Below are 14006 nucleotides of genomic sequence, written 5' to 3' on the forward strand. Positions count from 1 at the left end.
TGAGCTCTTGGCTAATGCAATGTTACAGTATAGCTAGCTAGCTGTAAGGTCATTGATTTACTGTGGGACAGAAATAAAATTGTCCTGCCACAGATAAGCCATCATAATGACAGCTAGAGATGGTATCTGGTTTCAGGAGTGTTTTGATTTTTTTTTTTCTGTAGTGCAGACAGAAGGGCAATTTCCAGTGTGTAGACTAATAATTAAATTGTTATTTATCTTACAGAAGTGATAGATCTTACTCATGATAACAAAGATGATCTTCAGGCTGCCATTGCTTTGAGTCTGTTGGAGTCCCCCAAAATTCAAGCTGATGGAAGAGATCTTAACAGGTTATTGCTTTAATTTATAGTCTTTCCTCATCACATTTATGTGTAGGTCAAAGGCAGTGCCATTCAGGAATAATTCTGCTAGGTACCTTTAATGGCACCTGAATGAGATTTCTTTTGGGAGAGGCAGTGTATGTTAGTTTACTTTACTTTTTGGCTTATTTTAGAAAATAGAAGAATGTCTGAGTAGAAGCTTGCAGTTGTGTAGTTCACAGTTGCTAGCAGAAAACAAGAGCCTAGTTCCATGTATCTAGTAAGCAGTATTCATTCCCCTTACCAACTTTAAGGGTGTGCTGTTGGGTATTTTTACATGGAAGGGATCACTCAACTATCCCGTCTCAGGAGTGGCCGGAGGGTATCTTACTGGAATTGTTACTGGTTTGGTGATTATCTGATGCCGCTCGCTGGGAAACATCCATTTTCATTGGTGGTCTGTCAGTTTCTGTCCTTTATTCCCTTTCACTGCTGAGCTGTATCCTTCAAGGATTGAAGGGCGGGCTGTTGTTTGTGGGACTGTTTGGAGGCTCTGTGCTTCCGCAGTGTCTCTTGCCCTTTCCCTTAGAAGTGCTTGGGTGGGGCATTGTGCTTGACCCGGACATTTGCATGCAGTGTTATAGCCGTAACTGGTCTTCACTCTCAACTCAGTTCCCTTATGGGTCATTTAATCTCTATGGAAGGGTTAAAGGTTCTGCTTACACCTTGCTTTTTATTTACATGATAATTTTATAGCTACTATATATCCAGTGATTACCCAGTAAACCATTTTGGGGTATTTTGAATTTTCTTTGAAAAATTACCAATATCCTCCATATACTCTACTGTCTTTTAACTTTTTTTTTTAATTTGTGGTATGTTGGCACAAATACTGTGTAGGATGCATGAGGCAACCTCTGCAGAAACCAAACGCTCGAAGAGGAAGCGCTGTGAAGTTTGGGGAGAAAATCCCAATCCCAGTGACTGGAGGAGAGTTGACGGCTGGCCAGTCGGGCTGAAAAATGTGGGCAATACCTGCTGGTTCAGTGCTGTTATTCAGGTATGACATTTTAGAGAGACAGCTGTGTCTTCTGGAAATAGTTGTTTATTTTTTAAACTGAAATAAAATGTAACTTTAAAAAAATTAAAATTTGATCCTTTGGTTCATGATTTCGATGTCATGGCATGTGCATGACGTGGCCTCCCTCAAATCTTGTTATTATGTAGCGGATTACCTGTCCAGTGTGAAAAAACTTAAAACTCCCAGGCACGGTGGTGCACACCCGTAATCCTAGCTAATTAGAAGGCTGAGGCAGGAAGATTGTAAAGTCAAGGCCAGCCTGGGTAACTAGAGAAACTGTGTCTCAGAATGAAAATAGAGTGGATTTATAGCTCAGTGGTAGAGGTTCCACTCCTAGGTTCCTTTTTTGTTTGTTTGTTTTTGTTTTTTTTTGATACTGGGAATTGAACTCACGAGCCAACTCACGAGCCCTCGCTTGCCAGGCAGGCACTGTGCCGCTGAGCTAAATCTCAGCCCCACTCCTAGGTTCCATACCAGTACTGAAAATAAAAGTTAAAACAGGTAAAACTGGCTAGCATTTCCTGTAGCATTATTGTATTTTGGTCGCTTTTGTGTGTTTTAGATTTAGATATTCTGATGTCTGGGGCTGGGGATTTAGCTCAGCGGCACAGCGCCTGCCTGGCAAGCGTGAGGTCGTGAGTTCAATTTCTGGTACTGGGAAAAAAACAAAAAAAAACAAAAGATATTCTGATGTCTAAATGAGTACTAAGAATGACCTCTGCTATGGTAATATATTAAATGTGTTTAGCGTTAGCCTCTAGTGACTACTATGTGAAGGCAGAGCTGGCATGAACGAGAAGCGATCAGTTATTGAGAAGTTGTTAGAGGCACCTAGCCAGGAGATAAAAGCAGCCTGTGGGAAAGATGGAGCCGAAATTGCAGAAGGAAAGAAGTAAAAACCTCCTTGAGAGCCAGGCTTGGTGGCGCACACCTGTAGTCCTAGGCTGTGCGAGGCTGAGGCGGGAGGATCCCAAGTTTGAGCTCAGCTGTCAGTTCAGTGACTTAGTGAGACTGTGTCTCAAAGTGAATGGGATGGGGTTTGGTTCTGTACAGAGACCCCAGGTTCAGCCCTCAGTACGGCAGAACCGAACCAAACAACAGCAAACAGTCATTGAGAAGAGCAGATTGGTAGGATTTGTTCAACAGCTGATGGGAGAGAGTTGGGAAGGATGCCACTGTTTCTGGCCCAGGTAACCAGGGGGATTACAGTGCCGTTCGGGTTTTAAACACTCGGATTAGGGATGCTCAGCCGTCTGTAAGTATACAGACATCTCAAAAATCCAAGATACCACTGGTTCAGATATTTCAGATGATTGGTTTTCAGTTTGTAGAAGGATTTGTAGAAATTTGAGTCTGCTTGAGGTTGCTGCCTAAGTGAACAATGATGTCCTCCCTCATGTCTTCTTTTTGGAGACAAGGTCTTGCTATGTAGTTCAGACTGACCTCGAACTTGCTTATGTAGGCGAGGCTATCCTCGAACTCATGACAGTCCTTTTGCCTCAGCCTTCTGAGTGCTGGGATTACAGGTGTGTGCTGCCACACCCAGCTCCATGTCCTATTTTTGTGAGGATTTTGTCTTAGCAAAACTCTGAAGCTCTTTTTTTTTTTTGTCTTTGTAAGACAGGGTCTCTGCAGTTCAGGCTGGCTTTGAGTTTACTGTGTAGCCCAGGCTGGTCTCGAACTTGGAATGATCCTCCTGCCTCAGCCTCTTGAATGCTGGGATTACAGGCGTGTGCCACCATGCCCTGGTTTCTGAAGCTCTTAAATGGAGGATGTAATTCATTTAGGCTGGAGGATTTACTGGGTACAAGATGAAAGGACAAAAGGCCACTCTGAGAGTTTAATGAGGGTAGTTAATGACCATAGGTTGAAAGCTAGATTGAGATAGGAAAAAAGACAGGAAGAAACTGATGATCAAGGAGCAGTGAAAAGCCAGCCATGGTGGTACATACCTGTAATCCTGGCCCTCTGGAGGCTGAGGCATGAGGAACGCCATGAGTTTGAGGCCAGCCTGCACTACACTGTGAGACTTGTCTCAAAAAAACAAACAACCGGGTGTGATGGCGCACTCCTGTAATCCCAGCACTTGGGAGGCAGAGGCAGGAGGATCGTTGCGAGTTCAAGACCAGCCTGAGCTATAAAGTGAACTCAAGGCCAGCCTGAACTGCATAGCGAGACCCTGTCTCAAAAAAAACCAAAAAACAAAAAAAAAAAAAAAAAACCTCCAACAAAACAAAGAGCAAGGAGAAACATCAGTTTGCATGAGTCCCTGCTGAAGGCAAGCAATAGATGTCTGGAGGATAATTGAACTAATATGTCAGAAAATGCACTGTGGCCCATGAGAGATTTTCTGAACGTGTGATCTGAGAATTGCATGTTTCAGGTGTTGCTGTGAGTGTGTTGCTGTGTCTGGGCCGGGGGATGTACTTGAGTTTCCTTCCACAGGAACTGGACACCTACTTTATGTCCAGCACTGTTCTAGGCTTTTGAGATATGAGTGAACAAAGCACAGCTGTGACCTTATGGAATTTAAATTCTCATGAAGAGTGATGGGCAATAAACTAAAAACTAATGGATTAACTTTCTAAGTAAATATATATAATATATTAGACTGTGATTGGCCCCATAGAAGAAGAGCAGAGTAAGAGAGCCTGGAATTGCTTCTGGAGAGGTGGGAGCCAGGGGTAACGTAATAGCGGTGTTTGGTAGGTCTCGCTGAGGAGATAATCCTGGCGCTAATGCCCAATGCATAGGAGATGAGGGGCAGAGCTGTTGTGAGTAGAATAAAGACATTCCAGAGAAGGGAACCGCAGAGCCGTGACCCTCAGGTGGGAAGGGGCTCAGTGTGTTCAAGGATCACCCAGGGACCCCACACGGCTGGAGGCTCAGAGCAGAGGGGACCCGCACTGGCACTGGGGTTCAGGTAAGCTGCGAGTCGTGGAGGTTCCCGAGCAGGGGTGGCCCCGGCCCCAGCGTGGAAGGGCTCCTGCTGGCCGCTGCGGGGAGAGCGAGTGAAGTGCAGGACCTCATGCGTTCGTCCTGTGAGTGCTGGTGGCTTGGACCCTGCTGGTAGCCATGGACGTGGTTAGATTCGTGATATATCGTAAGGGCAGAGATTCCCATGGATTGGCTGACTGGATTGGTTCTGTGGGTCCACTTCATGGATTGGTTGACTGAAGTCACCTAGGAGGAACCCACGACTTGGAGTAATAAGAACTTTTACCAGGTTCGAGGCTTCAGTGAATCTGGAGCTTAGTTTTAGTCGTATGAGAGAGGTGGTCAGAAGAAGGTGTTTGGCAGTTGATGGGGAGGGACGTCCTGGAGGCCGGGAGACCACGCACGGTGGTCCAGGTGAGCAGTGGTGGGACGAGGTCAGCGCAGTTGGGTGGGGGTGACAGATGGGCAGGAGGTCGTAAGTACCACCAAGAGGTGCAGTCCAGGGGCCGTGGGACTTACTGGATATGAACGCTTAAGAAGGGGAATAGAGGAGGCCAGGGATGTAGCTCAGTGGCACAAGCGCCTGCCTGGCAAGTGCAAAGTCCTGAGTTAGATTCCTGGTACCCAAAAAGAAAAAAAAAAGGGAAAAGACTCCTATCGTTGTACATTCCAAACTTTGGTGACCAGAGGAGGAGAGGATGTAAGTGATGCGGAGCACACAGGAGGACAGAGGAGGAGTAATGGCACCTGTGAGGAAAGCATAGCGCAGGTCAGAGGCAGAGTGAGGTTACTAAGACTGAGGCCGCCTTCCTCACAGAGCAGAAACTGCGGAGACTCGTAGGGTGGTGGAGTGGGAGTGGAGGTATCAACGTGCGCATGGGGAAAGGAGGGCGCGTCTGGGGCACAGCTGGCCCTTGCAGTGCGGGAAGGAGTGTGGTGGCAGCATGGCCCCGTGCCCAGGCCCTGTCACCCGGCGCGAGAGAGAAGGGTCTCGGCGCCCAGGCAGATGCTGCCCCTCTGACTCTGACGCCAGGGAGCAGGCCTGGGGTCTTGGAGTACAGGAAACTTTTTCAGTTCTGATGGCAAAGTTTTGCCTGTTTTCTGCAAGGACGCTGCTTCTGGAACTGCAGTGTGCAGCCTGGGAAGGTTTTCATTTGAGGAATATTTGGGGACGAGGGGTCACTTTGTGCAAGGGAGTTTTAGAAAATAACTTAGGAAAGATACAGTAGAGAAAGGATGATGTACAAATAATGAAAAGAATTCCTCTCCCCTAGGGGTTCGGCTAGAGGGATGCCCTCTAGAGATGCTGCGGTTCACACCCGCCCCTCCTCCCCTTGGGATCCGACCCAGAGCCCTGGCGCCCTGGCTGCACTGCTAGCCCTTCTATAGAGACAGGGCTCCCGCTAGGTTGTCCAGGCCTTGAAGTTGGGATATTCTGCTTCAGCCTGAGAGTAGCTGAGATTGCAGGCGTGTGCTACTTTGTATAGCTAAAGTTTTTTTTTTTAAAAAATAGTGTTTATGACAGAGTGGAGGGGAGTGAACTCTGCTGTTCTCACTGCCCAGTGAAAGTTATAAATCTCTGCTGCTGAGCCCATCCTTCCTCCCACAGACAAAACCACACATGGATGTAGCCCCAAACAGTATGGTCTTCTGTTTTTCTGGAACCCTTTTTCATACAAAATATATTTCTGAGATTTATATCTATTGATACATAGTTCTTGCTAATTCATTCCCACGTGGTATAGTACTCTACTATTTATTTACTTATTCATTCATTCTTTCATTTATTTTTGAGACATGGCCTTGCTTTGTTGTTCAGGCTGGCGCTGAACTATGTAGCCCAGGTTGGCCTTGAACTCACCATGTACCTCCTGCCCCAGCTCCCAAGGACTGGGATTATAGGCTGTGCTATCTACACCCAGCTAGTACTCTATTTTATAGAAACATTTTTTGCAATATTATTTTTAATGACTGCATAATTATCTAGTGTGTAAATGTAGTATAGTTTATTTAATGTATTCATCTTCGGAGGTCTTAGTGTGTTTCTATTGTTTTACCTAAAGGATTAACAGTTTTGTTACTTTTTTTTGTACCAGGAATTGAACTCAAGACCTTGCACTTGCCAGGCAGGTGCTGCTGAGCTAAATCCCCAGCCCAGTAGCTTTGTTCATTTTTATATAGCCAGTATTATTTCCTTGGAAGTAATAGAATCAGTAGGTTAACAGTTACACGTGCTTTTAAACGTGAATGAAGTTAGTGTGAAAGAAAACTTTTTCTGCAGTTATCTTAAAAGACAGGATAAATTCCTTCCTTTCCTTCAGTCTCTCTTTCAGTTGCCGGAGTTTCGAAGACTTGTTCTCAGCTATAGTCTGCCACAAAACGTACTTGAAAATTGTCGAAGTCACACGGTAAGTTGGTGCTGAGAGGTTTCTTCACTGTCACTTAGTTCCTTTCATCCCAAAGGCTCTTTTTATTTTTATTTTTTAAACTGGGAATTGAACCAAGGACCTTTTTACTGGCCTGTGCCGCAAACCCTTTTCTGTTTTTTAATTTGAGACAAGGTCTCGCTAAGTCACTCACTGTTATCCAGGCTGGGCTCAAACTTGTGACCCTTTTGCCTAGAAAGGATGACAGGCCCGCATTGCCAGGTTGTCTCACTGTGTAGTTCAGGCTGCTTCGAACTCACAGCAGTCCTCCTGCCTCAGCCTCCCGAGTGCTGGGATTACAGGTGTGCACCACCATACCCAGCATTAAATTTTTGAGTAAAGGTGAAAACTAGGGTACTTTGGCTTGTGCTAATATTTGTTTTCATTTCTCTCTGTTTCTGCAATGCTTAACCCAGGGCTTTGCATGTTAGGCAAGTGCTCTACCATTGAGCTGTCTGCCATGCTCGTCTGTCTTCATTTCTGAAGGACTTTTTCCTTCTTTGTGACACAATTAAAGGTTTGCAAAAAATGTAAATATTAAGTTGATATAAAATTAGAAAAACAGTTTCAAGAGTGTGATGAGCCAGCCTGCCTGCCTCAGCAGTGCGGCCCTGGGTGGGGTGACTCCGAACACCTGTGTGTCACTGTGTGCTCGATATCCTTCCTTCTGCCATTGGCCGCGCAGGCCAGGGGATGGAGAAGAGCGAGCTGGTGCACCCAGACCTGCTCAGAGGAGATTCCAGTCTGCGCTGGCTGCAGGAGGCTGTGCCCGCTTGGTGTTCTCGCTGTTCCTGGATTTTACATTCGTGTAATGCGTTCTCCTAACAGAAGAGGGGGCTCAGCTTCAGCAAATGGAGCTCTCCATCTTTCCCGCAGTCTTTCTGACGTGTAGGTAGTTATTCTTGAGTTTAGAGTAATTCCCTGTCCTTATCAGGGTCCTTGTGTTGTACTTGAGGCCTGACTGACTTAGACCTAGCTAGATACGATTTGCAGAGTGATTGCTGACAGCTTGTCTCATGTTTATCTTCCAAATAAGACGTTGTGTGAGTCAGTACACGTGGCTGTGTTTTCTGTAGGAAAAAAGAAATATCATGTTTATGCAAGAGCTTCAGTATTTGTTTGCTCTTATGATGGGATCAAATCGAAAATTTGTAGACCCTTCTGCAGCCCTGGATCTGTTAAAGGGAGCATTCCGATCATCCGAGGAGCAGCAGGTAAAGAATCTTTTTCTCTTGTTTTCCCTCAAACTGTCAAGTGTGCATTCATGCCTCACTAATGTGTCTGTGATAGTAATGTTACCGTGATGTTGCTTATTTCATCTCACAAGCTGTAGGTGCCATATTTTTGCCCGTTATTTTGCGTACAAAACAGGTGGTAGGAGAGCAAGCATGTGCATGAAGAGTGTTACCGAGAGGCCTGACAGTTCTGGAGGGAAGGAGAGATAGTAGAACAGCAGACGTACATAGAGGCTGTGAAATAGAAAGGAAGAGTTTAGAAAATACTGCAATGAGCCCTAGCAAAAGGTCGCCAAGAAAAGTCAAGTCCTTTGTTCTTTGCTTTGGGGTGACCCAGGTAGAGCTGTTTTTTTTTTTTTTTTTTTTTTTTTTTTTTTTTTAAACAGGGTGTCGCTATGCAATTCAGGCTGGCCTTGAGCTCACTTTGTAGCCCAGGCTGGTCTCGAACTCACGATGATTCTCCTGCCTCGGCCTCCCAAGTGCTGTAGAGCTCTTAGTTTTAAAACCATCTAAGGTAGTGCTGGCAAACCTTTTAGATAGCTTTCAGTGATATGAACAGCCCGCTGTGGCCTGCATGCCATGGGTTCGCCACCACTGCCCTGGGTACATCCTAGTGGTGAATCAGTTGCCTAGCATGAATGGGGCACCGGATTTGATCCCCAGTACCACGTTAAGAAAAAAAAAAATTCCCATTTCTGTAGAAGCAACAAAACCTGAGTTTAGCAGCTTTTCTGAGTACTTTTTCTCTTTTTGACATTAATACTTGCCCTTTCCGTACCTCTACCTAAACATTAAAGTTATCATGATTGGATCAACTTCTTCAAGAATTTCCATCCCCCATTCAAATCTCACGTTGGTCTAGAAGACTACAGTCTGTTCTTTGGACTTTTTAGAAAAGACTTACTTGGAAGATTTTGTTTGGTTTTTCTGTATCATAGAAGTTGTGGCTGAAAGTGGTAGAGTGTCAGTGTCCTTGTAGGCACAACTTAGAAGTTACGGAACGTACTTGTGTTTTGTGTCTAGAAGGTAGGTTCCATCATTCTTCTACCTGTGGTATTTGTTTTCATGGTAGTAGAGCTCAATTGTTGGTGGGATTAAGGGCAAAGTTTCATTTCCCTGCGTGTGGTGTTCCATCTAACTCTTCTGCAATTTGTGCCTCTCTTCCAGCAAGACGTGAGTGAGTTCACACACAAGCTCCTGGACTGGCTGGAGGACGCATTCCAGCTCGCTGTTAACGTGAAGTGAGTGCTGAGGGTTGGTTTGTGCCTCCTTCTGACAGTGGCTCTGGAGATTATACTTTTCTCAAGTAGAAATTGCTGATTTTAATCAAACTTCACAGGATAACCATGAGCTAGTCCTTACTGTGTTTGGCTTTCCCTCTCTGTGGATGAAGGCGATCTCATGAGCATACAGCTATTTTACTGAAAGGACCCTAACTCTTAACTTCGTATTTGTTCAAAAAGTGGAACTCACCCATTACTTGAGTCTGTATCTGGCTCTTTGTGATTGATGAAAGTGAATTATTTTCATTTTTAAATGATGCTCAGGCTTTGTGTAACACATATTTGATCCAAATGATACAGAAGTGTCTTTCTTTTTTACAAGCAGCAACCCCAGGAACAAATCTGAAAATCCCATGGTGCAGCTCTTCTATGGTACTTTCTTAACTGAAGGGATTCGTGAAGGTAAATTCTCTGTCCTTAATTCTTTTTGTTTTTTTGGTACTGGGAATCAAATTTAGGATCCTGTTCTTGCCAGGCAGTTGCTGTGTCACTGAGCTATGTCCTTGGCCCCTCTGTCCTTAATTGTAGCCTATGGCCACACCCTTAGTACTGTGTCCTTTTGAGGGGGGACAGTATAATGAATAGACTTGAGAGTCAGACGGACTTAGGTCTAAGTACTGATTCTATTAATATCTGGGTCATTGTGGACAAACTGAGCCTCTGGGTCCTCAGTCTCTCATTTGTAAAGTGGTACAGTCTTTATTTCAGAATTGTTACATTAGATTGTATAATGTTTGCACAGCCCAATTCTAGCATTCATGTCAAATACGCAGCAATGTTTCTCAGTTTTCTCTGTGTAGCTTTGCTGATGTAATATCTAATATCAAGTGATTTTATTGAGGTGAAGTGCCAGAAATGCTTATCTACTCTAAGCTGCATGATGGACACTTTTTTGTAACTATGGAAAATTTTTAATATGCACAAATACAGTGATGATCAAAACCCTCATGATGCCCAGCATTATGGCACACACTCGTAGTCTCAGCTACTCAGGAGGCTGAGGCAGGAGGATTGTAAGTTAGAGGCTGCCAACATGTCCAACATAGACTTTGTGTCAAAATAATTGTTTTTAAAGGGCTGACGAGTTAGCTCAGTGCTAGAGCACTTGTCTGCCATGCCCAAGATCCTAGATGGAGTCCCCAGAACTGGGCGGTGGGGGGACGAAACCAGGCAGTCATCAGCTTACAGCTGCAGCTGGTCATTTCCTTTCTTTGGTACCAGGAATTGAGCTTGCCAGGAAGGAGTTGCACTGCTGAGCTCATCCCGGTCCACCGTTTCCATTCTAAGTCCTTACTCTAATGTTCTTATTTTATTTTTAAAGTGTTTACTTATTTATTATTGGTATTCGGGTTTGAACCCAGAACCTAATGCTTGCTAAGTGTGTGCTCTACCGCTGAACTATACTCCCAGGCCCTATTAATCTTTTGAAAACAGTGTAGCACTGTTACTACAAAAAATAGCATTTGAAAGTATCAGAAATCTGCCAGTATTCCAATATCCTGATTTGTTCTGTTTAATTAAAGAAAAAGAGTTTGTTTTAATCAAGATTCAAATGTGCTTCATTTATGATTGGTTGATACATCTTTTTTGCGGGGGGGTGGGTACTGGAAATCCAACTCAGGACCTTGCGCTTGCCCGGCAGGCACTTGTGCCGCTGAGCCATATCCCCGGCCCAGTTGATAGATACATCTTTTCAGCTTCTTCAGTATCTGTAAGCTCTACCTCTTTCCGCTTGAAATACACTTTTTGGAGAAACTATTTTATTTGTAATACTTTCCAGAATCTGAAGTTTTGCTGCTTGCATTTTCGTGAAACATATTTAGTGTATTTTAACGTAGTCTTCTCCACGTTTTGTAAATTGGTAGTTTGACTCCACTAGCTAAGGCAAGACCAGCGCACTAAGGGCGGGAAAGTCTGTGGGCGGGAGGGGCGGGATGGCTGGCATCTTTCTTTCTGCACTTTCTGCAGTTGTGAATGGTCCACGCTGGTCCTACTGATTGCCATCCAGGCTTCGGTGCATTTCTGTCCAGGTCTCAGGAGATAGCTGAATTGAAGATGTTGTCTCTGGGGATCCAGAAAATAGGCTTTCGAAGCTGTAGTGATGCCTTTAAAAATCAATCTCTTTCTTTGCCCAGGAAAGCCCTTTTGTAACAACGAGACCTTTGGCCAGTATCCCCTCCAGGTAAACGGTTATCGCAACTTAGACGAATGTTTGGAAGGGGCCATGGTGGAGGGTGACATTGAGCTTCTTTCTTCTGATCATTCAGTGAAGTATGGACAAGAGGTAAGGTGGATATTTTTACCTGCTGTGCAGTGACAAAGCCAATTAAGTAGGACTGAACTTTCAGGCAAACTAATTTCCCATTACCTTAGGTAACTTATTGCTGAACAGAATTTGCCTTAAGTGTGTCATTGGTTCACATAAATCATTGAGTCAGTGCTTTGATAAATTCTTTACTGCAACTATGAATTTGAGTTAATCATGTAAAGGTTGTATGCTGCTTCTGATGTTTTAAGTATGATCAAGTTTCTCTCTTTCTGTTGAAGCCTACCTGTACCTGAGTAGGGAGAACCCACTGCCTCCATATTTTCGGAGGGTAAAAGTACAGTGATTAACTCCTATGGTATGCCATTTAGAATATTTTCCCTATTACACTATTTATTGTTCTCGATTGTAAATTCTGCCTTTGCTTTTACAGTTTTTGAATTTCATTTTTATTTCTTTACATGGGGGTTTCTTATTGTTTTAGTGGGTTGGAAAGGGAGGACGTTAAAGGGGGAGCAAGAGTAATTAATATCTCGAAATTCCAGCTGGATAAGCAATAGTGATAGTGTTCGTAGCATACGTGTCCATACTACAGAGTTGGGCTTGTTTGTTTTCCTTTCGTTCTACATTTTGAAGCAGATTGGGGTCTATATGTGAGTCCACAGGAATTAATACAGTAGAAGAGCTTTCTTGAATTAAAATAGATCCTAAAATGAGCCTTGTGGAAATACATTAGCTGTAGAAAGTGTCGGGGCTTGGAGAAAGCTGGCCGCCCCTCCAGCTTTTTGAGGAAGGAGCTCACTCCTGGCGGGAGGCACAGGATCTGTGCAAACTCGGTGCATTCCCTTATGAAAGAGAAGGAAGGGTCACTAGCTGCTCAGAACTGTGTCCAAGGATGGGAACTCTGTAAAAATAAAAGAAGAAAAGGCATTATGCCTGTTTATTTAGATTTAGCCCTGAGATAAGCAGACCTCCTGGACTCACCGTGTCTCAGCAGGGCATCCGACAGAACTGTTCATACCTTTGGAAAAAGGTTCATGGGAACCTCTGGCACATAGGTGAATTGAACAGAATTACCTTACCTAGCGTAGTGACAGTTGAAATCTTCTTTGTAAGTCAGTGTTTTCTTTCCTTGAAACTGAAGTAGTGGGACCAGCATTTTTGTGATACATCTGTTTATTGGAACTCAAGAGATTTTTTTTTTGTTTCTTCAGAAACGTGAGAGAAACAGTCATGAAGCTATTTCAGGTTTCCTTTTTAGACATAGACGTAAAGGAGATTTGGGTTATGGTTAATGGAGTGTAAATAAGTAGTGGATATTATATACCTGGTGTTCATCTTTTCAGGTCAGTTCTGGAGACAGTTTCTCCTTAGTTACATGCTGGTTAGACCGTAATTCCTAATTCTTTCCTTACGCTGTTTTCTTCAGGGTGTGAACCTCCTCTGAATTCTGATGACTGTTTAGCGAATGAGTAGCATGGATACTTGCTTAGGCATACGCAAGGGCGGTTGTGCTAAGGATGATGAGGGAATAAAGTGTCATTTATTGACTAGCCAGTAAATTTAGAGTCTTGAAGACTTTAATCATATTTTCTAAAAGAGCATGATTTCAAGTACAAACACTTTATTTTTTTGCTTTAGTATTTTATTTAAATATAAATTCTCTACAGAAACAGTAAATTCTTGATGAGGGATGTTTTAAATGTGGCTCTTGGTGTTTGCTAAAGTTAATTTCTTTTCCCCCACACTTCTACCCTGGACAAAGCGTTGGTTTACCAAGCTACCTCCAGTGTTGACCTTTGAGCTCTCAAGATTCGAGTTCAATCAGTCCCTTGGGCAGCCAGAAAAAATTCATAATAAGCTGGAATTTCCTCAGATTATTTATATGGACAGGTGAGTCCTGGTTGATTGTTTTCGAGATGTCTTGCAACAGTGGCAATGAGCATGTAGGGTGCAGTGCGTAGGAATCACTCAGAGATCTTGATAGTATAAAAGTTGGGATTCAGTGGTTTGGGGTCTGGGCCCAAGAGTTTGGTGAGGGGGGTGTGGTGGTGCACTCCTGTAATCCCAGCGCTCAGGAGGCTGAGGCAGGATCACTGTGATTTCGATGCCAGCCTGGGCTTCGTAGTGAGTTCAAGGCGAGCCTAAACTAAAATAAAAAAAGAAAAAGAAAAAGAAAAGAGAAGAAGTGCAAACTCTTTTTTAAAATGTGTTTATTTTAATAAAGATATAACATTAAATATTTTTAAAAATTAATATTTTGGGTTTTTTGAGGCGGGGTTTCGCTATGTAGTTCAGGCTGACTTGAACTCACTTTGTAGCCCAGGCTGGTCTTAGACTTGTGGTGATCCTCTTACCTCACTCAGCCTTCTGCACCAGGCCTAGGAATTCGCATTTCTGTGAAGTTCCTACGGCAGTGATGGCGAACCTTTTAGAGACCAAGGGCCCACACTGCGGCCCCAAACTGACTGACTTC

The 14006-nt window shown here is 43.9% G+C and overlaps 1 protein-coding gene across 1 annotated transcript; it reads left to right on the forward strand.

The window, feature by feature from the left end:
- Positions 1-226: 226 nt before the first annotated feature.
- On the forward strand, positions 227-13423 carry LOC102015684 (ubiquitin carboxyl-terminal hydrolase 28-like; the record flags this gene model as incomplete). Its single annotated transcript, XM_013510176.1, is given in 8 exon segments — positions 227-332; positions 1203-1362; positions 6642-6728; positions 7823-7960; positions 9149-9222; positions 9587-9666; positions 11400-11548; positions 13296-13423. Coding segments are annotated over 8 exon segments (922 nt in total), but the record flags the coding sequence as incomplete, so codon positions are not given.
- Between the last annotated feature and the right edge of the window lie 583 nt (positions 13424-14006).

This window comes from Chinchilla lanigera, unplaced genomic scaffold (genome assembly GCF_000276665.1).
Source record: "Chinchilla lanigera isolate Chin_1 unplaced genomic scaffold, ChiLan1.0 scaffold00258, whole genome shotgun sequence".
Taxonomy (NCBI): Eukaryota; Metazoa; Chordata; class Mammalia; order Rodentia; family Chinchillidae; genus Chinchilla; species Chinchilla lanigera.